The 24232-nt window shown below is 37.0% G+C and overlaps 2 protein-coding genes across 2 annotated transcripts in view; one reads left to right on the top strand and one right to left on the bottom strand.

The window, feature by feature from the left end:
• The first annotated feature begins 1314 nt into the window (after positions 1 to 1314).
• On the top strand, positions 1315 to 19839 carry GLMN (glomulin, FKBP associated protein). The gene is made up of 18 exons (XM_009074826.1): positions 1315 to 1380; positions 1830 to 1955; positions 3314 to 3433; positions 4819 to 4927; positions 5637 to 5883; positions 6378 to 6477; positions 8731 to 8918; positions 9392 to 9445; positions 10252 to 10282; positions 10640 to 10729; positions 11324 to 11365; positions 11449 to 11522; positions 11833 to 11917; positions 13518 to 13627; positions 14699 to 14762; positions 18039 to 18162; positions 19543 to 19625; positions 19747 to 19839. The coding sequence occupies exons 1-18, from the start codon at positions 1315 to 1317 to the stop codon at positions 19837 to 19839; spliced, it is 1806 nt and encodes a 601-aa protein (XP_009073074.1).
• Positions 19840 to 20875: 1036 nt separating this feature from the next.
• The window catches only part of LOC103802364 (chromosome unknown open reading frame, human C1orf146), a 7858-nt gene continuing 4501 nt past the window's right edge, over positions 20876 to 24232 (bottom strand). Inside the window, exons 4-5 of the mRNA XM_009074827.1 lie at positions 22277 to 22355; positions 20876 to 20995 (exon numbers count right to left, since the gene is read on the bottom strand). Coding sequence (XP_009073075.1) covers positions 20876 to 20995; positions 22277 to 22355 — 199 coding nt within the window. The remainder of the gene's footprint in view (positions 20996 to 22276; positions 22356 to 24232) is intronic.

The raw sequence follows: 24232 nt of genomic DNA, 5'->3' as shown, positions 1-24232 counted from the left end.
AGTTCGAATCCGGATTACGTATTAAGGCCGGAGCCCGTCGGCGAGCTCAGCCCGTCAGTCCCGAGCTGCGTGCTCGTCCCCAGGCTGTAAGTACATGGTGAATTTAGCGAGGGTTGAAAATGCAGCGATGTTGGCGTTGAGAAGGATATCTAAGTTGCTCGGGCGGGATTAGTAACATTCTGTAGAGTGAGAAGTGCAAGGAGTACAACGTGTAGGAATAGTGCGGTAGTGACCGAGGTGAAACGCCAGGCTGGGTCTCAGTGACATAAACACTTTAAAATAGGCTGCCGAGAGTAGGAATTGAGTTGTTTGTGCTTTGAATAATGAAGGGCACAGGTAGATGCTTTCTAAGCTTTCATGAATTTCCCCCTTTTTGCCATCCAGGTAGCTTTGTTATCTAGGTGTTGTCTGACATAATTTAGGTCAAGCATAAGAGGAAAGATTGAGAATATTGCATAGAGGTATCTGTGTTTTGATGAAGCTAGGTAATTAACCAGATGTAGAGATAATTGACACTCATGGTGATCATGTAACCAGATTTAGGCCCTCGGTATTACTTAAAGCTATGGAGATTACAACTCCTGCTATGGTAGATCACATTGGGAACCAAGCTGGATTTTATTTGTAATTCATGGTCCTGGCTATGAAAAACTTTGTATGCACTTAACATTACTCAACATTACTCATTTAAAGCAAAAAAGTTTTAAATTATAGTACCTAGAGGTAAAAGGCCACTGAACTAGCCCAACCTAGACACTATAAAGAAATCATTGATACTACGTATGTTATCCTGATGGGACTGTTAATATAAACTGGTATGGGGGTTGGATCAGCTGTGTACAGCCCAGACATCGGATCAGAGTATCTAGTTGGGGCTGAGCAGGAGCTCCTGTGCTCAGAGTAGTCCCAGGAAATGTAGTGTGCCATGGGCATCCACACCTGGTGTGCAGTGAGCCCAGACCTGCTCTGTATTAGCTGCCGTTTTCCATGTATGTGCCCAAGTAGTAGCTGAAGCCTCCAAACTTCTTTAGATGGCCCAGATAGTACTTGAAAAAAGATGCTTCCTTCTACATAGAATGCAGGTTGCTTCCTGTCTGTAATACTGTCTCCTGCAAATATGAGGACTAGAATAATATAGCATGTACTTCTTAAAAATGCATTTTCTGGTTTTTGATCATATGGTCTTCTTAACATCTGTCTGGGTTGTTCTTATCCCTCTACTGACATTTTTTTTTAACAGTATGATTATTCTTCAGCCTCTGTTTTTAATTCATGTGCTATAATGCTGCACTCTTTTATTTATAACAGTTTTTGATGCCAGAAGAACACAATCAAAGTATAATGGCAGTTGATGAACTTCAAGCCATAATACAAAGATGTGTAAGTAGTTTTCTCTCCTTAAAAGTAACACGTGTAAGCAACGTGCATTTCTCTTCATATATTGTAATTAGCACCAAAATGACCTCCAAACACACAACAGTTTTTAGCAAAACTCCTCATTGGGCAAGTAACTTCTCTGCAGTGCTTATCCCAAGATGCTTGATAGCTACTGCTTCGTGGAGAGAGAAGTATTCTTGTACCCAGGAACAAAAGGAGGTTGTTGTAGAAAATACATATGCCAAACAGCATGCTGTAGTCTAGATTTAGAAAGTGCTATTGAAATACTGCTTTGTCTTCTGAAGTAACTCTTGATAGCTTTTTCAGTATGTGAAAAATGTACATAAAGTAAGTTAGAATCATGCTACATTTACTTTTGAAATGACAGCATGGATTTGCTTATTATTTGACTTTTATAAGTATAGAGTTACACATCCATATTTTCTTTCTAGCAAATTCTGGAAGAAGCTGACTTCAAAGGAGAAGATTTTAATCTGTTTCAGGTAGCAGGTCAGAAATGTTTAGAAGATGGATATGCAGCTCAATTATTGGAAGTAATTCAAAATGAGAAAAACAAGGTGAGTTTAGTTTGTGCTGTATATTAGTTGTGCACTAACACCATTAAATAGATAATACTGCTTATTAAGAAGGAAAAGCTGTATATAATGGCTAATAAGTTGCTCTGTGTAAAGTGCACAATATTCTCGAACTTCAGGTAGCTCACAGAAACTCAAATCATGCTAATCTTAACAAAACCATTAATAACTGTTTTGCAGTGAGCGAAGCAAAGAGAAAAGGAAGGCCAAAGGGAGAATAAGGAGAAAGGGACAGTGTCCCTGTGCAGGGATTTCAGATGGTGCACTGAGTCAGGCTGGCATGGAGTTGATTTTCTTCATGACAGCCTGTATGGTGCTGTGGTTTTGATTTGTGACTAAACCAGTGTTGATAATTTACTAGTGTTTCAGCTATTGCTGATCAGTGCTTGCACAGCATCAAGGCCTTCTCTGTTTCTCACTCTGCCAGTTCAGTAAGCAGAGAAGTTGGGAAGAGGACACAGCTGGGACAGCTGACCCAAACTGATGTGATATTCCATATAACATGCTCAGCAGTAGAAACACATGGGGATGGGGACCCATTCCAAAGCAGCTGTTGCTTGGAGACTGGCTGGGCATTGGTCTGCTGGCAGGAGTTGGTTTGTGTTATTCCCCATCATGCCCTGCTATCTTCTGTCTTTTACTTATTAAATTGTCCTTATCCCATCTCAGGAGTTATTCTCTGTTTTGCTCTTCTAACTCCTGCCCTCATTCCACTGGAGCAAGTATCTGATGGGTGCTTAGTTGCTATCTGGGGTCAACCCACCCCAGATGGATATAATAATATTGGACAAAACTGTAAGAGCCACCTAAGCTGATACTAATTTAAGAGTTACTAATGTCTGTGGGCACTTGGGGAGCTGGGAGGATATACCAAATTGTACAGAGATAAATAGGAAGTTCAGAAAGAAAGTGAAGGATGGAATATTTTAGCAGTGTTACATGGGATTCACAGTCTGGTTTTAAATTTTTGAATTCGGACTAACAACTGAAGATCTTGATCCCCTCAGGCTGAGTGTAATTTATCCAAGCTTTCTTTCAGCAAAACTCCTCTACTCAGTCATGTGTTATGTGATAGACATTTTTAGAAGGATATATTGGCATGTTAATAAATTGAAGAACAAAATATGCAGCTGTGTTTATAGGTATGGGTGAGAATACAATGTATGTCAAATACACAACTTTATGGTAATGGTTGTTACATTTTCAATGACAGTAACTGTTATGGTGTTGGTTTCAACCAGAATATTGATCTGTTTTCTCTTTTGGTCTTTATATATACAATCTTTGTGGGTTTAGAAGAGGTCCAGTTTTGGTTTATTTTCTGAAAATCTGGTTTTTAGGTTATCATCAAGAACATGGGTTGGAATCTCATCTCTCCTCTTGTTAGATGTATTTTCATGTATAAACAAGATGATGATAGGCGAGAACTCTGCCTGAGGATACTAGATCAGTTGGCACAGGTATGTTTTTGAAATATATGATCATAATACAAAAATTGTAGGGGAGGGAGAGGTTCTGATTTCTCCCCTGATTTCCAAAAAAAACAATGCATGAATATTTCTGGCTTCTTCTGTCCATTTCCCATAACTTTTAAAGTCAGGGGCCAGTTTCACCTGAAGTAGGCATAGGCTTACTGTTCTCAGAGATAATTAACCTCTTACACATCTGAAATTAGTGACTGGGCAAACCAGAGACACAACATTACCCAGAAGAAATCAGCAGATAGAAGTTGTGAAGTCTGTGGTAGCCAGCTGCTGCAGGCAGAGCAGCCACAGCCAAACTGCCACTTGTCTACTGCAGATACAGTATTGTTGTCCCTGAAAAGTGGGATCTTTCACTCATTATGCAAAGCCAAAAGACACACAGTGTGGAGGGATTTGATTTAATTGCAGTTCTGTGCAGAAAGGAGTGCTAGGTGGTTAATCCACAAAGCTAGCACACCTAAGGCCAAATATACAAACATATTTATACAATTCCTTTCGGACAATATTTGCATAATGAATCTACATCACTGCTTGGATAAGCTGCTCTTAGCTTAACGTTCTCTGGCCTCGATTTAAAGGTACAGTGTATTCTAAATTCACGGTGCATGCTCAGTGGGTAGGGCTCTTTGTTTGGAGGCTCTTTGTTTGGAGGAGAGCTTCAGGGGTATGGTTTTCACATTGTAATGAGCTAAGTTCATCTAAAGGACACGAAGTTAGCTCAGTTAGCTAACTTGAGTAAAACTTACAGTACACTACTAAACGTGGTTTCTAGTATCTAATTCAAGTTCTCTCTGTTCATTTTTTCTCCTTACTTGTTTCAAAATCATTCTGCAAGACCTTGCCATTTTCCACTGATCTGAGTCTGAATATTGTTCTCTTTTCTATGATTCACTCTGCAAAATCTTTTCCTTAAACCATTTGTCCTTCTTCAGTATGACAGTGGTTACCTGATGATTCTGGTGGAGTAGTAGGGGAAAAAGGTTTTTCTTTCATTCATGCACTTTAAAAACAACTTGCAAACTTTATAGCCTGAGTTAAATTCACACTCAAGTTCTTCTTTGTTCCTAAGGATTACTTTGCAAAGGTACTTTGAGGTTTTAATAGACCACAGAAATCAAGCTTAGTGTCAGTTTCATTATTGTATATTTTCAGCTCATATGGAAGTGTACACACACGCACACCACGCACACACTCTACAGAAGACATTAACTGTAGGCAAGTACTTATCATTTCATATTTGTTTTCTTGAATATTATCTTGGATGTTCAGATCTGCTCTATGAACATTCACGTTTGCTTGTGATTAGTTTTTTAGTTTATGACCATGGTTATTAAAAAACATTCACTGTTACTCTCTTGCAGCTATGCAATCCAAAGGAGCTTTTTTTGGGTTTACTTGAGCAGATTGAGCAGACCTCTGGAGAGCAAGTGTGCCAAACTGTCATGTTATTGCTTCAGCCTTTGCAGACAGGTAAGATTCAGTTTATCGTGCAATTTCTGAATTAAATTATTTTCTCATTTATTTATCAGTTTAGTTCAGCCTTTACTGGAATGGTTTCAGAATACATCTGTCCTGACAAGCTTTATAGTCTATTATATTCTGCAAAATAACATAAGGCAAAACCTTCATGCTTATATTGTCCTGTTAGAAAAATATTTCAGATGGGATTAATATCTTCAGTTGAAAAAGCAATATTTGGCTATTTTTCATCATTTACAAGGACAGGTCCTGCAACAGTTAGATCTGGAGGTGAAAAGCACTCATGCTGTTATTACAGAAATAGAAAATTACATGGATTTGTGAAATTTGGGTAGTAAATGAGTTTTCCAGGTCAGGTAAATTGAGTATTATTTCACTTAGCATAGTTCTAGAAATGCATATTTTTTCAGTCCTCATCATGATGCTACAGAGAAAGGAAGGGTGTTGAAATGCCTGACCATTTTAATAATTGTTAGTGGCAAATATGTGGTCATCTTAACTGCAGCTACATGAAGCTAACTGGTGATGGTTAGTCTTGCAGGACTTGCTTTGGGTATCAGTCCCTCCCCTGTCCTGAAACTAAAGGCTTTAATATAAAGTTGCATTTCTTTTTCTCCACATTTTCATCTACTAAGTAAGTAATAACTTGATATCTCAAAATGTTCTTTCTCTCTTTTCCCTTTTTTTTTCTTTCCCCCAGTGCTTTTGAAACTTCAGAACAAGAAGGCCTACTCAGTGGGTTTGTCTTTGGCCATGATTATGAACCAACTTACTCCCTTACCTGTACCTTATACAAAACAACAAATACAAGAAGATAAACTTGGTCTCTGTCAATGTTGTAATGCAGTGGTGGACTTTGCTAAACCTTTTGTGAATGAAGTTGTTAAAAACATGGAAAAGTCATCAGAATACAATGACATGGAGCTGAAAGAAGAATTAGTAAAATTGTGAGCATTTTATGTCAGTGTAATACATAGCTATAACTTAACACAATGAACAGTAGGCAGTAAATAGGCAGTAAATGAATCACCTTCTAGTGTTTTACAGTGCTGCCAACTTATACTAACTAATGTGGTGTTTTGAAAAATAAGAACAACCCCTAAATATGCCTCACGTATTTATGAAGTGAGAGAAGAAAGGTAAAAACTTAGGTAAAATTTTTTAGTACAGGGAAGTGGTAAAGAACTATTAGCTGCTGTGCTGTGAAGCTGATTTGGTATTTCTCTGCTTCTCAAATTTACAGCAGTGAGGATAATGAGTCTGGAGGTGAAGTCTAAGGAATGCTTCTACAGGGAACGTTGGGGGTTTTTTTACTCTCCTTGGAATATCAGGAATAGGAGCAGCTAGTATGAGTACAGACTTCATTCATGGTCATCAATGACACTATGGTAATCCGTACTTTGACCATGTTGTGATTTAGTTTCATCCCTTTTCATTTCAGCTGTATGAAAAGCCTGAAATACCCATTATTGACAGCTCAGCTTGAACAACTCGAAGGCATTGAGGACCATCCCTTTCGGCAGTTTGCAACTGAAATTATAGTAAGTTCAGTCCAAATTAATTACAGTGTTTGCAAAGCCAGTGGCCTAGTTCAGAATTACCTGTAATTTGTTCCAGAGCTTATTTTACTTCCTTTATTGGTTAGTGGGGTGATTACTGGGCCTTGTAAGATAATGCAGCTAAAGTTCTAGAACAGGTCCAGGTACCATCTGTGGAAATCACAAATCTTGCAAACATAGTTTTGCTCCTTGATAAACAAGTTTGGACTGCTCTCTGAATCAGCAGCTGCAACACTGCTGTAGCTGCTTCTTTTTCTTGGCAATGTATGGATCATCTTTCCTGCAGTATTTTGTCAAGGTAAAAATCTACATTACCATTAATCCAAGTGTTGCACAGAGAGAAATCTCTAAAGTGCCTAGTGCAGTGCCAGCTGACTATTAAAGAATAAAAATTGATGCTTGACTGCTGCTGATGCTATAGCTGGAAATTCAGTGGAACAGGTCTATTCCATGCTATCAATGTAGTTACTCTGGTTTTGAATGTTTTACTTAGTGGCTGTATTTTATTAGAGCAAGATTAATGTGGGTAAAGGTAATTTTATTTAAATCTGCAGCAAAACAAAGCCTTTAAGGAGATAGTTGGGTACAATCCATGCATATGTTGGAGCATAGAACGTGTGTATATTTTCAGAAATAGGAATAGATGCGATTAATAAAGTTACAGCTTGTAGAGCTGTGCTTTGCTCACATTTTGAATGTGGTAAAGAATATTTCCTCTCTTGCACATGTCTAAATGTAGTAGTTTGACCCCAGCTGGCAGCTAAGCCCCCACCCAGGCACTCACTTCTGTCCCCCAGCAGAATGGGGAAGAGAGTCTGAAGGGCAAAAGTGAGAAAAACTCAGGGGTTGGGAAAAAGACAATTTGATGAAACTCTGTTAAGGAGTTAGTTGGGGGAGAGAATGACACACTGAAACATGATGAGCTCCAGAAGGAAGAGTAGGAGCCAGCTGGGTTGAGGAAGCGCACACAAATATGATGCACATGTGCAAATATACATGCACACAGAGGAAGTCTGGACATTGCCATCTGAGGCAGCTAGGTTTCTTCTCCAATTTATATTTAAAATTCTAAGCATTTTTTGCACAAAATTCTATATTCAGATGTTAAGATTGTAAAGTGAAGCACACAAAGCAGTTAGCAAAGCTTTTGGTTGTCTTTCAATAATAATTGGGTTTTCTATCATGATCACATTCATTGTTTTTTCCACAACATGTCTCAGCATAGGATGGAAACTGCTGTGTGGATCAGTCAGGTTGCACAATGACAGGATCTTGTCTCTGAGACCTGTAATTCCTTCATTGCAGGACTTTCAGGGTGTGCAGGAAGGGGGCAGGGATTACCACAAGATGATAGTTGAAAGGTGCTCTGAAAAACTGGCTTTTTGTCCTGCCTTTCCTGCTGGGCACAGTCTGAAACCATGTTTTAATGCCAATTATAATTTACCTATTCTTCACTTTCTCAAGAAATTTACTTCTGCTGTTTATGGCATTCAGTAGTGAGAGGCAAAGCTAAGGCCAGTAAGTCATGCTTTGAGTATGTGACATCTTGTGTAATGACCATTTTTCCAGAATGTGAGATCCTGGATGTTCAGTTTGGACAATTCCGGAGTAGTTAGCTAACCTTAATCTTGCTGTTTGTTCCTAATACATATGACAGGAGTTACACAACCTCCTCATGGATGGGAAGGGGCAGGAGGGTAGCTGCACTAGTGTTGGTGAGGTACAGATGTCAGGTGTCCTTGTGTTGTGCATTGTGGGAAAGACAGGCCATACAGGGTGATTCTGACTTTAAAGCAGGGCTTGCCTTTAGCAATACACGTTGTGTTGCACATTGATTAGTGAGCAGAAAACAAAATACTGAGTATTCTGTGATCTGAAGGACACAGAGGTCCTGTGGCTTAATGTGATTGTGAGCCTATTGTTGTTTGTAGCACTGGGGATGAGGGAGCTGAACTAGGAGTTTGCAGGGTGACTTTATTTTGTCTTCTGCAAATTTTTGAGTGCTTGACTTTGCTATTTTAGTAACATTTTGCTAACAGTTGTTATTTTTCCTGCAGGGTCTTTTTTTTTGGTGTATATGTGTAAATATCATAAATATCACATTTCTATTAATTTATACTTAGACTGTGTAAGAGAATGTTCTGTAAATCCAATTAAAGCTTTGACACTTAGTTGGTATACAGGTATTTCAAAGGCAACTATAGGCAATCTGTCTTTTTTTTTTTTGTTTTTAAGGACATTTTGTGGAATATAAGAGAATTGATACCGTTAGTGTTTTTACATCCTAAAGCCAAAAGTTCAGACTGGGAGGATCAGGAGTTTGCAGACATAGAACAAAAGAATTCTGCAGAATCTTTGGCATGTCTGTCTTACCTGATGTTTGTTCAGCATTTTGGTATTGAGTGCTTTCCAATGGTGTTTAGGTAAGAATTATTCTTTCTCACTTATTCTACGTCTGTACTTTGAAGATTCTGAGCAGAAGAGAACTTTATTTGGGAATAGTTATGAATGCAAACTGTGTATTTCACTAGTATTAATTTTATGTCAGCCTTTGTGCATTTTTTTTGATGTAGCTTATGTCTGTAAGAACATACTCCTGCAGATTACTTTATTATGGTTTAATTTACATGAACTGTCCTTTTCAAAAAAACTGGCATGATTAGTCACATGTTGAAAATTAATGTGCACTAAATTTTCAATGACATATTTATAGATAGTTTCCATGTAAGAGTTATCATCAACAATTTGACTTACACTTTTTTGTCTATTTCAAAATCACTAATTTTAGAGACATATTTTAATTTTGCAAAAAATACTAGTCCTGTTAAATACATTAATGATATGCAAATGTATATGGCTTATGCAGTTTAATGTAACCTAAGTGTTTTTTTTTCAGTCCCTCTTACCTTCTGCAATGCAACATGAGCCATGTTGAGGTGCTGCTGAAAAGGTAAGGTTTGTGGGGTTTGCAGCTGTAGGTAGTGGGTGTGATCATTTATAGTCATACATAGCATCAAATTGCAGATATACCAGGTAGGTTCAGAAGAGGTTTTTAAACCTGAGCATTGAAATGGCAGAGATGACTTCTTTTACTAGGAAGTATAAGTTGTCTAATGTATCATTTTCATCTTGTATTGATACCATTTTTAGAAACTTTATTCTGAAAATGCAAAATTTAAAAATCAAGGTAGTTTAAACACATGCAGAATAATTGATGTGTATTTATTTGCACTTGTATAACAATTAGTGTATTACCAAAGACAACTGTTGTGATCATGCTTACTTGAATGTATTCTGACCTGATGTGCAATCTGGTTAAAGGTCAGGCTTTCTAAAGGAAACTAAACTCTTCTCTATACTGTGATTATTTCACCTTCCATAAGCAGCAATATTAACCAGACAGTTTCCAGCACTCCTCTAGCAGGCAAGGGACCCATTGTGCCTGCTTACCATTTCATTTTCTTTGTTATGCAAAGTCATGATACCTGTGAGGGATGACAAGCTGCTTTTGAGCATCTATAAACATTGAGGGGATGGGGGGGAAATGATTTTTGACTGAGAAGAGTCTAATGTTCAACTTCTCACCAGCAAGTTTATTCTAAAGATCTCTGAGAGGAATAATGAAGATAGTATTTAGCAAAAAGACTGAAAATTGTTGAGGGACAGATTCTTGTTGACCTCTGTTCTAATATTTCTTCTGAAATAGCAACAGTGTCTTTTTAATTAACAATTTAAATTTGTTATTTTTTTTTCTAGAACAGAAGAATCTATGTTATCTAAAGGACTTGTAAGTTGTCTTTTAAAATCAAATTTTCAGTGTTATAATGTATAATTTTTCAGTGTAAGGAATGGTAAACCTTTTGTTTCTCCTTCTGAGAGGTTCAAATGATTGTTCAGATAATAGTTCCAGATACATTTTGAGGCTTAACTGGGTATTCTCCAGTCTTACAAATATGTCTGTTTATTGATCTTTACACACCTGCATAAACATTTAAATTACCATTATCAGTCATAATTGCAGCTCTTAGGAACTTTCACTATCTGAATCAGTATTACAGTGAGGGCTGTTTGAGCCATGGTATGTTAAGTATATAGATTAATGGTTTATATATGTGCATAATATTGGCACTTTTTTTTCCTGCAGGATCTGTTTGAGAGCTGTTTATTGAGGATGGAAGATGGCAGCCTTCTCCATCAGTATTTAGAATTCAAAGATTTTGTTAATGTACCTCAGGTAATAAGAAGCAATGAATAGAAGTTGTCAAATTTTGATGACAGCTACACCTCTAGGTGTTTGAGGGAGGATGTACTACTGAACCTTTATACACATGTTGTTAAACTGAAAACTTCAGTGTCTTGCTATACAGAATTGATTGTCTTTTCTACCTGCTGCACCATGAAGTTACAGTAACAATTAAAATATAGTTAGTGTATGTGCAGGTCACTCAAGCAGGTGGGCACAGATCCTAGTTGAAAGATGGTGCTTGCTTGGTTTTGTCTCTTCCTTGCCAATGTGCTGCTTGACTACATTCCTATTTGGACCCAACAGTCCAGGAATAGTGTTCTTGTGTATCAGCCCTGACATTTTGACCACTGAAGCCAGAGTGAATTTCTCTGATGAGAATCTTCTCATAGTCATGCTGCCATTCTCCAGTGTGCTGTGGGGGTTTGGTTTGGTTTGGTTTGGTTTTTTTAGGTTTTTTTTTTTTATATTTTATTTTTTTGGTTAGTTTGTTTGGTTTAATGTCTTGAGTAGGTTTTGGTCAGTGAAATATAATGTAATAATCTGTATGTAATTGGAAATCATGTTTTCTCTCTCTGACTGCAGGATTTGGTGAAAATTATGACCCTTTGTCCCATAGAACATGTGGTATGTAATGTGATCTCCAGAATCAGTCAAGTGCTGAATTTATTTAATTAGCATTCATCTGATAACATCTCTGTTTTCTTTAGAGAAAGAAGAGTTTAAATATTTTGCAGTTGTTCATAGACAAGTTTGACACAGAGGGAAAATATACATTATTCAGGTATGCATCCAGGTTCCTGTGGATTGTGTAATACCAGCCTGAGTGGAGCTTAATCACATAGATACAAAGATTTCTGACAGTTTCTATCTGCTAAGCCACATTAATTTTATTGTGTTAGTGTTTTGATAAATAATGACCTTCAATTGCCTGACAGAAAACCAGTTGTCTAATGTAAACCAGGCTTAAAGGTTGCATAGTCATATCATTTTTCTGTGGTAAAACTCCCACTTGGTGCATAAAGCCATAATGTTTTGAGCTAACTGTGTAGGCAGCTTTGAAGAGATAATGTCTTTGTTTTGTTTTTTTGAAGGTGTTTACTGAAGACAAGCAACCACGCTGGTGTGGAAGGATATATTATTAAAAATATAAAGGATCAGGTTCATGTGTCACTAACGGTGAGGCTGTTCCCACTGAAAAACAAGTAACTGTCTCAAAATTTTATCAGGGTTCTGTTGAGAAATGTGTACACCTTAAACTTGGAGTGATGCATTAAAAAAAATCCACTTTGAAAAGGAACATAATATTGGGAAACGATATTAGAAATACTGCTTTGGCTTTTTCTGTGTTTGCTTTATACATTTTAATCTTACAATTGTATTTTTTTTTAATTCCACAATCTTACTGTGTTTTTCTAAGAAGTTATTGTTACCTCTTCTGTGCTTGAAGAGACATATTTTTTTCTTTAAATGGAACTACTCAGTATTCTGGTTTATCCCCACATTTCTTCATTTTTTGAGTATAATTCAAATACTACAGTGAGATAGAATTATTAATTTTTTCTTGGGTTTTAAGATGGCAGCATTTTATTAGGAGTCTTCATGTACAATGAAATCACCAGAACAGGGTGAGCTAGATCAAAGACATTTACATCTGATACCAGGAATTTGAGAAAGTTAATTCAAACTAAATGATTAACTCTTTTTCTTTTTTTTTTTTTTTTTTAACTGTTTTTCCAAACCAAATTTGATTCCCAAGGATGCTGCCTTCTGTCAAATAGGAGAGTATAGTAAATTTATGCATCTTTTATGCTGGCAAAATTATGTCAGACAGCAGTGAATTACTCATTAGATTACAGTCTGTCCTGTGCATTGAATCAGCAAGGGTGAAGAAAATGCTAATATTAAAACTGTTCCAAGAGGGTTTGCACTAAAATTGAATAGGTAAAAGTATGTTCTGAAGTTTCCTTAGTAATTAATTCTTTATTTTTTTTTTACTATGCAGCTTCAGAATTCTCTTACTACCTTTCATCCATGTAGTTTCCTGGCTGTCAAAAAGACAAACAATTTTAAAATTTCATCATATGACTTTGAATATTCTCAGTTTGTTGCAAAGAATTCTGCTGTAGACATAATGACAACAATTTCCTATTGCTGTCCGTTTATTTAGCTTAGTGTGCTAGTGCCTGGCTGGTCTTCATCTGGCCTGTTCCTTCGTCTGATCAGACTGAACAGAACTTCTCAGCCCTTCTCATCTCATTATCTAATCTCAGTTTTCCTCTCAGTCCATTTCTGCTTTTAGAAATATGCAAAGGAAAATTAAAACACCTGATGGTATTTAAAAAACTAACTGTGACACTGCTGATATGAAATGAGCAGGGTTCTGGTAAAGACAGTCATCATTCCATGCCTCCACATAAAACAAGAAAGTGCCTATTGCAATTAGCTAAATTTATTGTAAAGTAAGTTTTTTTTAAAACTTTGCTAAGTTTATGTAAACAGATATTAACTGTATTGGTGGTTATGTGTTGAAGAGGTGGAGAATCTGTTCTGAGGAAATTGAAAAGAACAGCTTGGTATGGAGGGACAAAGCAGGGAGGATTATGAAAAGGCTAGTTTGTGTACTTCAGTCACAGGTAGCAATCAGAAAACATTGCTACCAGTGTTCAGTTCTTTTTGTTTTCCTTTTCTGTTTTACCCAAATTATTGTTGAATTCTATGAGATCTAAATTTTGCACCAGGCTAAACTTCTTATCTTGTTGTTTTGGTTTTTTTTCAGAAGGAATATGACAACATTTGGTTTACAGGACATCACCTGATCTCCCTTCTAGATTTAGTACTTTCACTTCCAGAAGGTGCTGAGACAGATCTTCTGCAAAACTCAGACAGGTGAGTTGTAATCACAGGTAGAGGATTTTCTCCCTTTTTCATTATATGGGAAGACATAAAACTACCTTACTACAGTGAGGTGTGCTGTCATGTAATTAATGAGGTGACACCATCAGCATATTTAAATTTTTGGAACTAGAAATTATTTCAACCAGCTCTGCATAGAAGAATGTTACAATGCTATTACATTGATTTTTAACAATAAAAAGGGATTTCTTCCTCCACTCCATAGGGATATAAGGCTTCAGATGTGAAATTCCACAGTTAATTGGTGAAGCATTATTTGTTCAGGAGTGTATGGCTTGTCAGCTCTCTGCAGAAGCAGTTAGAGGAATGTTTTCTTATGTGATACAGGGGAATAACAATAATCAGATGCAACTTGGAGCACACAGCATTTTTGAGGCTGTTTCACAGATTGCTGCTGGGAATCCAGTATGTTATGAGTAGGACTACAGATCCACCCGAACAGGAAATAATTGCGTTAAGAAATATGAAAATAAGTGAAATGTCTCTGAAAATCTTCTTTGTAGGACAGATCATCTCTATGATGAGTAATGGTTGGGCTTGCCAGTCAGCAGGGTGATGGTGTCCAGATGGACACATACCTGCTTACAAAATCCAGAATATGATCTGCAATTTTACTGGGAAAGGCAATAAGCAATTTCTGCTAAAATGTATGGTAAAACTAAAGCGAAAAGCACATTCTAAAAAGCACTCAAAAAGTAAAAATTCAATACAATAATAAAGAAAACTGTCACACTAGTTTCAAATCAACTGGGTATCATCAGTGATAAGTATGATAAATTCTGTTATAAGGTTCTGGCTCTTCAGAAAACTCTCTCCCTTACAACCACCAGCCTTCTCCAGTGGGATGACAGTTTTAATTGTCCTTGCAGAATGTGAGCTGTGGTGTGCACATCCTGCACACTGGTGCTCTGGACTAAGCTACATTGCTTGAGAGATGAGCAGCTGGGTATTTTTAGGGTGTGTGGCTAATGGACAATTCAAGTTATCATCCCTACAACATATATCTGTGCTCTCAATTATAAATGGTATGCTTTTAATTCACAGGATTATGGCATCACTGAATCTGCTGAGATACTTAGTCATTAAGGATTGTGAAAGTGATAATCAAGTAAGTGCTACTGGATTTGAAAATTGTTGATCAGCTGAGTGCCAAGAGCTGAATTTACCTGAACACTTTTATCCTCAATTCAAAACACATGGGGTTGGCATTTTTCTTTGCAATGGTTAGTTGTCCAGAAGTGATGCTTTTGTTAAGACACTAGGAAGTGTGTGATGTGTTACTTTATTCTGCTGAAATTTGTTTATACTCCTACTGTTACTGTAACAGCTTTTACTCTGCCTGGTGACCTGTGACCTGTATCTGTAACATTAGAATAACACCACAAAATCACATACCCATCAAGTATTCCCCTGAGAAAATATCTGTTACTCTTGCTTATTAATTAGCTAGTATTCCTCAAGCCTCCAAGTGCATTTCTTTCTAATAATAATAACCACCTTTTTAGTTCAGGAGATCCATTTTATTCATCTTTAGCCAAAGTAATTTTTGTGAAATATGCTAAAAGTTGTTAGTATTATGATTTCTGATAAAGTATTCGAAAATCATACTTCACTAGTTTTTAGCTGTGCAAAACAGCATCCTACACTAGAGTAACTCTGCAGATGCACCATAGGTATGTGTTAAAAGCCTCTCTAGATACTGCATTAAAAAAATTCTTGTCTGTAAGATCCACCAGCTGAAGTTACAAAAGGCAAGGCCAGACCCATCCAATTTTCTGCTACATTGCTTTACTGGAAACAGCCTACAGTGTTTTATGCACAGAGGATACTTGCCAGCCTAAACTGCCCAGCACTGCAGTTACAGGCATGCCTCTTTGCCTTCAGTTCCTGTGTGTGGGTGTTTGAATGCAGGTATTTCAGAAATACTCTGCAATATATTTAAAAAATTGAAACTGCCTTTATGTATTTTACCTGTATAGTATTATGCCACTTCAGTTTAACGCAGGAGTTAGTTGTAGTTACTTAGTTGTAATTCCCACCTCTTCTCTCTTTTGTTTAGCTGTTTTCTGTCTGAAAAACTCAACAACATTTATTACACTTTGCATTTCTCTACCAGGATTTGTTGCTCAACTGCTGTGTGGCTATTCAGTGTAGTATTTTCTGATGGATCTGCTGGCTTTGTGTACAGTCACTCCTGGTCACCTGCAGTTGATTGAAATGTGTTCCTGGATGCTTGAGGGAAAACTTGTTTGAATTTCTCAAGTGGGTTGCTAGCAGATGGATTATAAGTGCTCTGACTTGGATTGTGTGGCTACAGCATTCAAGAGCCAGTAGAATTATTTGTGTTTAGTTTTCCAACTACCTTCCACTACCAAATAGCCACTTATTCTCAGAGTAAATGCAACTTTTGTTGACTCTTTCAAATCATATTCCAATCTTCTTCTTATTTATGTAATTCAGGAGCTTTTTATCCACTATATTGTGGAGTGAGCAAATATCACCTATCTCCTTAGTACTAAAATGTTTTGATTTTTGCATTAAAATATTTGTTTAAATTAGTGGCAGTTTAAAGAAAAAATTGCTTTTCAGTTTTAAAATACAGTAAAATCTTTCTTGACTTGATTAAGCAATATCATGGTCAAATGAATATTCTAACCAGTAGATAAGTATCCTAAGGTGTTTTCTTGTTCTCCCTCAGTTCCTTGATTTTCTTTATGGTTTGGAAGAATGGATTTCAGCATATCATCTCCTGTTTTCTAAAACACAGAAAAAATTTCTGATTGACTTTTAGACTACTTTGAGATCTAGGAATACAAGTTTTATAAGCGCCTAATGATGTTACTAGTCTAAGTAGAATAATGATATAACTTGCACTGATTGCCAAAACCATAATGAACATGAAAAGCAAAACTAGCTTTCAGTGGCTGCATTTCTAATTTACTATTTGTGTAATTAGTTAATAGTGATGTTTCTCGTATTTAAGGAGTGATTCTTATTTAAGTACTCCTTATGGTCCACTCACTGTCATGTAAATACATAACTTTGTAAGAAAAGTGAGAATTCCACTCTGAATCTTAATAAAAACTCCCACACAGTAGCACTCAGCTGCCCTAACTGCTGTCTCTAGTGCCTGGCATAGAGAATGTCCATACAGTGTGAGCAGAAAATAGCATCACATCTCCTGAAGGTTTCCCTTAAATTTAAGCCCTGTCAGTTCTTCTTGACTTCCTCCCTGTCCCCCTTCATACAGTGCAAGTGGGGCAGAAAGAAAATGCCTCCTTTCTTGTCAGTTCAGATATTCTGATTGCTGTGTAACAAGCATTTTCATTAATCAAGTTTAAAAATCAGTATTTTTCTGGAATGTTATTTCCTTTTTTTAGCTACATTGTGGTGGAAGTAATTACTGTTTTTCTTACTTGACCAGTTAACTTTGTGTCATTTAGTATTAAAATTTGGTGAATGTTCCACTGTTATCAGTGAACTCACTGTATTCAGCATTGAGAATTCTTATTTTTGTCATCCTTACTCTGCCCTTGGAGGACACTGCCTGAAGCAAGGAGTTGTATAAATGATTCCTATATCTAAGGACACAAAGGCTGCTTTGTATTTGTTTCCTTCAACAGCAGTTTTGTAACTACAAGCTTAAAAGGTGCCAAGGCCAGAGGAGTTCTCCTCTTGTGCTGTGTAGCCCTGAACAGCCTTTCTCTTGAGCATCAATTCCAGGTATCTCTTGCTTCCTGAGTGACACTATTGTAATCTCCTTCTTTCACCCATGCCAAACTGGGGAGAAGTTTATAGTCACTTTGGCTACTGTGACAATGGGGTAGTAGCATATCCAGTAACGTTCCTACAATACTTTTAAATGTAATGTAGACATTTGGGGAATGAATTTAAATATTTGTTCCTTTTCGTGGCTGAATTGTCTGAGAGGAACCTGTGACTGCTGTTTACTCACTGCAGAGATTCCAGCATGAGAGAGTGCCTAAGACCCTCCCCAACACAGCAACACCCTTTCAGCTTTGCTTAAAAGAATAAGCTGAAAATGTGCATTTCCACTGCTGTAGTTAACCAGCCTGCATACTGAATTCTCCCTTCCCTCCCCCCTTTTTTTATTTTTTGACTGCTTCATCCTCCAATTTTCAACAAATTATATAAGGGGGGGAGAGAGAGAGAGAGAGAGACTGAGAGAGAGAGAGAGAGAGGAGCTTAAATATCCATCAGGATGCTATTCATGCTGAAACGCATGAGTCGGAACTATTTTTGTCTCTTCCTCCCAGCGCAGAAGTGTATGTTATAAAGACTAGCCTAAAAACTTGTGCTCAAAACCAGCATTGCAATGCATCATGGAAACTGCAGTGTTAACTCTTCTGTTCTCTTTGAATAGACTGGTGTATGGACCACACTTGCCAAGATTGAGCAGAACTTTTTAAAACCACTGCGTGTAGGACTCAATATGTCCAGAGCACACTATGAAGCAGAAATAAAAAATAAGAAAGAAAACAGAAAAGGTTAGTTGGTTTTTTTCCTTGGCTTTATTCATATCTAGAAACTTTGGAAATCCTTTGGAAGCAAAGAATTGGTGAGTGCTGTATAGATCATGTTTTATTTAACTGTTGGCACTATTCCAAACTTCAGATAAGAATGCAGTAGTTCCTACACTTGATAGTAAAGATTTTCTTAACTGATCAGAAAAATCTGAATTTGTTTAGCTGTCATCTCACTTGTAAATCTTATGGAAATCTGACAGAACTGTCACATGAAGACATTCAAAGCTTGTTCTGCATTTACACTTCTGATTTTAATGTTAGACAGGAGCAACTGAGTCTCTCTGAGTACATAGCCCTTAGGTTTTATACCAGGTGTGGGGAGGTTAACAAGAGAAGAAATAATTCACACAGCAAACAGGTGCTCTCTAAAGCCTGAAGGACTACATTCTGTATTTGTTTTTTTAAATTTTTTTGTAGTCTGACACACGGAATCAGGTTCTGCTCTGGGTTAAGCAGACACATTGCACAGGGCACAAGAGCTGTAGCTGCTTTAGGCAATCTCTCTGTATGTCAGATCCTCTGTTCCTTGTGGTCTCCAGTAAAATTAAGACAGCCCAAGGAATTTGTGTCTTCTACTACAAATGTCAGTACAGCTTTTTGCCCCCAGTCTTAGGCTCTTCTGTTGTAAACTGTGTGAGTATGAGGTAAAGAAGAGTATTCTGTTTTGAAGGCAACCTGTGGATATTTTTCTAAAGGGAAACCTTCAAAATTACTCAAAGCTTTTTCTCTAAGTCCCTCTTACATTTCTCTAGCCTTTTACAAACCACAGAGATTTGAGACTGGGAGAGAACATCTAACTCATAACAGTAAATGGTTTAGCCTTCTTCCCCTGTGTATAATCTCTGTGAGCATTACATTAAATTTCAGATATGTGGTCTGAATACAAGAGGTTTTCCCCTTAGTTTTCAGACCTGTCCTTGTAGTTTAGCCTGCTGCAAGTAATCTGTCTGAAACAGAGAAGCCTGCAGCATTTTCTTAATAAAATAAGTATCTCATGTCTGGATTCATTAAGTCAAGCTAAAGAACCTCCTCCTATTTCTCTGGATGTGGAAATACTAAAAATATATCAAAAATGAACAGATAGTGGGTTTTTTTCCTTTCAAAGAGCATTTTGAGCTATATAAAATTGTTTTGAGTTGCAGATCTTGCCTTTTAGTAATGTAGACATTTGTGTTACAGATGTGTGGGGATAGCATCCAGCTCAAACTGCCTTCCTTCCCCTTAAGGTCCTGTGTTTGGTCAATCCCTAAGTTTGTGTTCTTGACAATTACTGGCTAGAAATGCTAATATATGAAATATTCTTTTCATTCTCAAAGTCATGTTGGTAATTTTCTTCTACAGAGGCACAGAGTTCTAACACAGTTTGTTCTGTAACCGTTGGTGGGGAAAAGCTGCCTGCCATGACTACTGGAATGCAGCTTCAGGTGAGTTTGCATTTCCTTCACAGTTACTCAGAAGTATTGACAGTGTGGAGGCAGAAGTACAGGTATAGTGGGTAAAAACAGTTGTAATAAAAAATAACACTAATCTGTTTTGTCATTTCAGGTTTTACACTCGGCCCTCTTCACATTCGATTTAATAGAAAGTGTTCTAGCTCGAGTAGAAGAACTCATTGAAGTGAAAAGCTGTAATGGATGAAAAGAGTTAGGTCAGCTGAAGTATCTGAATTAACATACTCCTTACAAAATCATTTGGACTAATAGTTGCAAAAGAGGCTGTCAGCCTTTAAAGAGGAGCAATGTAGAGTGGTCTCCAGAAGAACTGCAGATGCTGCTCATCATAAGTCTTGTTGCTGTTTCTTTTGCTACTGTTTTGTGTGGTTCACATTTATGGTCTAGTTAGTCCTCTTCAGAATTTGATGCTTTTTCTTAAGTTTAGAAACTAAAGCCAAGGTGGGAGTATGTTGCTCTGCTGTGGTGAGGATGTGTGGTTGGGCATTCATTTTTCAGTTAATTTTCTAGCTTTGTTAGCTAAGAGTTGCTGACTGGTGGTGCGAATTACAAGGATTTTTATAAACTGACTGGAGAACCATTAATTAAAAAACACTGTTTAAGCATAAGGTATTTTTATTAGCATGTTTTAATGTTGATAAACAAGCATCTATATTTACAAACAGGACTGTAAGGTATAGATAACAGTACAGAACATACTATCTATAGGATAGTAAAAACATTATGGCAAAGGCAACCAGGTTTAAAGGAAAAGTGCATCAAATTGGAGCTAAATACGATGTTAAAGCTTAGTAATACAACAGGTAACACTTCTGTGTTTAAAACACAGTGTAACATTTCCTACATATTCCTGCTTATGCTCGGGAATTTGGAATGATTTTGATCATCCATCTCATCCTTCAGTTTGATGATACAGTTTTCCTTAAGATATAGTAAATATTTTGGGAAATTATTTATAAAGAGATGAACTTAAAAGTTCAGAATCAAGCTAAAAATACAGATGGCTTTTCTGTAGTGCAGCTAAACCACTTTTTTCCCTGCTTAGAGTGCACATTTGTTACAAAGTATGCTATTTTTCACTGTGTAGTTATTTAATATGAATTTCATTCCAAATGCAGAAGTTGTACATAGTCTTTTGAAATATAACTATGTTTTTAAGAACATTCTATATATTTTTTAAACTGTAGCCACTCTATTTATGAATAAAAAACACAAATACCAAATTATTTACAGTGCAGTTGGTACTCCTGAAGCATCTTCCAAACAGGACTTCTTTCTATGATTTGGGCTTTTGTCATTGCCATTTTGTAACGAGTATCATCTGCTTGGGGCTTGGAAGTTACCTTAGAGAAAAGAAGCATATTATGAGTAGGACGCAGTAAGTGTTAGATAATAGAATATTCAACATCTTATTTTTCAAATAGTACGAGTGCAAAATTATTCATCAGTGAAATGTTTTCTGAAGTAGATATCAGGAACTATGTACACAGAGGTAATAGGATTTTACCAGGAGCTGGATATGGTAGCTTGGGTTTAGCTGGATGGTATTGCTCCCTTGGCCATGTATGTTAACCTGGGGTAAAAAACAAGTTGATTTTTTAGGCCCTATAACCAGTTAGGGATTGTCTGGCAAATGATGATCTCAGTAAACTGGCTTTGTACTGCACCACTAAGAGAATGTAATGGCAGCCACCAGATCTGTGAGATTTGGTGTCATTGCTTCTTACAGAGCTCTCCTGTTGAAGTTCAGTGTACACATTCTGAACAAGCAGTTTTTTTTAGCAGTAATCTCAAAAACTTCTAGGTAAATACTGGGAAGCACCTCTTTCAGGTAAAGAGACTGGGCAGCAGTAGATTCCATAAAAAGTTCAATGTTGTAGTAAATATTTTAAAACTTTTGCCATGTATTAAGTGGGATGAAGCTTACGCACATTTACAATGATGCATACACTGAAGAGGTTAATGCTTACTATTTTGCTATGTCCACTTCAGGAAAGGATAGAAGGCAAATTCCTATTTGATTCCTAGAAAGTCATTTAACCTGCTCTTTTTAGGCTTGCTACATAAGATGCTGCTAGTACGGATATAGTGATACCTAAGTTAGAATTTTCATGAAAAAATGTTCTTTAAAGAGGTTCAGTAAATAGACTTGTATGCATCAAATGTGTTGATGCATCCTGGGTATGTGGCAGATTCACACATAGATTATGCACAGTAAGATGTAGAAATAATACTCTAGTGTGTGCAGCATTAAAAACTCACAACTAAATACAGTTTTCAGATTGGCATTTTTTACTTTAAGTCATTACATATTTAGATCTCATGCTGGTTCTGCACTAGTAAATAAAGACATCCCAACTTAACAGTGGTAAATAAGAGTTAGATTAGCTTTTAAGTATTTAATTTCTCTTTGCAGATGCTATTAAGAGCTTTCAAGAGTTACCTTTCACAACAGTTTAAATACTCAGCTAAAGGATCAGAGTACCAGTCCTACTTCAGCATATTAATGGAGTGTGGTCAGTATAACCCAAAACGTTTCACTAAGGAAAACCAAATATTTTTATAGTTTTTGGGTTTTCCTGACTAATATACTAATATTTTTAAGTATATACAACCAGCCTTACCTTAGCCATAGTTAGCATTAATTTAACAGTTTCTGCAGGGTTATGAACTGGTATTACACGTAAGTTACTGCCCAGGAATCTGCACATCAAAATAAATTAAGGTTACTTTGAGTATTTAATCAAAAAGCATTCCCACATGATGTAAACAAGTATCTACTGTGCAATTTTACTTCCACAGAAGTCTGCTTTTCTCTTTAAAGGCAAGTGGAGAATTCATGCTGTTTGTACAGCCATCTGTCCCATTTCTGTACCACTTATTTAGGTGGGATTTGGAAGGGCTCATTTCTTTATCTAGGGCTCTTGGACAATCAATCAGCACTTCTTAAGCATGTGTACATTCAGAAAGAACTAAACCTTCTGTGATATTGTTGAAGACTATTCTTAGTGGCAGTAAAAAAACATTTGGGTTGTTTTTACGGCTTTGGAAGAACACAGGAAACTATCTAAAAACACTGCTAAAAATACTTCAGAATTGGAACTCAATCCTTGTAGTGTACTATAAATAAACCAATCTGTATTCCAGACACGATTAAGATAATGGGATAATTCCACTACTTTCATCTAAAGACTTGTTCACTGAAATACTTTAACCTAAAATCCATTCTCTTTCTATAAATAGCATTATTCATCTGCATTCATTCTGGAGAACAGAATCTGAGGATTTAAAATAGCATCACTTGTCATTCAGTGCAGCCATGAAGAGAGAGATCAAACCTTAGGCAAGCACAGAGCCTCTCCTTAAGACTTGCACCTTGTGTGTTGTAACAATGACAACCACGTCAGCATTGCTATTTTCTGTTGTACAGCTAAAGCAGGAGAGGGACCTAACAACAAAGAATGAGGAATTTTAACTCACCAAACATCTAATCCAAATGAAGTGCCCAGCTGCTCAGTTGCAGACTGCCCTGTGACCTCCCCTTGTGCCTACCACCTGTTCTTCCCTGCAATCTGTCTGGTGACTTGGACTCATTCACTTTAAGACCTCATGCTGGTTAGACATCTCATCTGAACTTGTCTGCCCTTGCTTCTAATTAGCAAAAATAAATGTTACAGGCACTGTCCTTCCCTAAGAGTCGGCACTCGTCCCTGTTGAGCTTTGCTAAAATCTGATGCAGGAACTGTAGTTTGCTTTACATTTAGGGATCAGGGAAATAAATTGATGCAATTTTGCTAACACTAGAATGGGCTGAGCAAAGCATGAATGAACAAAGTGCAACAAAACACCCCCCATGTAATTGTACTTACCCAGGTCCATGAAAATCTGCTTCTATAAATAGTTTTGCTTCCAATTACAGCAAGTCTAAGTTTAGTTTTTTTAATTTGATTAATGGACAGACGAGTGGCCATCTGAACACGTCTGGCCCTTTCCTCCAAGGTGTTTAAAACTTAACACACAGATCTCCTGAGGTTATTAGTGGGACACTCACTAAAGCTGTCAGGATACACTCTGCTTTTCTCCCACTTTCCCCATGCTATACACAACCCCACATAAAGTGTTTGTGGTGTTGAACAAGAATCCTATTGTTTTCTTGTTAATAATAACAACTTAAAAAGTCCCTCCCCAACTGCAGCAAAACCATAGATAAGCAGAAAGAAAACAGTAATAGAAGAGGACCTGAAAATACTAAGGGCTTTGTCTTTCAACAAATCCCACAGATGACTTGTTATTTGAAAGAACATGGCACACACTTCAACCCCACCAATGCAGAAGCTTGGTCAGTGATTTACATACAACAGCAGAACTCCAAGCTGTCAAGTAGTAAAATGCATTAAAAATGTAATTATGCTTTGCTAATGTCAATTTATTATTTCTTGCAATAACAAAACTATTTTCATTTTAATAAAGTTACTGACTGGCCACATGGAATGCAGTTGCAAAACATCACAGGTGTCAGTGATCAACACGTGCACAAAACCTGTTGTACGTAACCTCAAGGTGGATTGCACATTGGCATT

This window comes from Acanthisitta chloris, unplaced genomic scaffold (genome assembly GCF_000695815.1).
Source record: "Acanthisitta chloris isolate BGI_N310 unplaced genomic scaffold, ASM69581v1 scaffold11355, whole genome shotgun sequence".
NCBI lineage: Eukaryota > Metazoa > Chordata > Aves > Passeriformes > Acanthisittidae > Acanthisitta > Acanthisitta chloris.
Note: the sequence above shows the minus strand (reverse complement) of the source record. Positions and strands in the feature narration are given on the sequence as shown.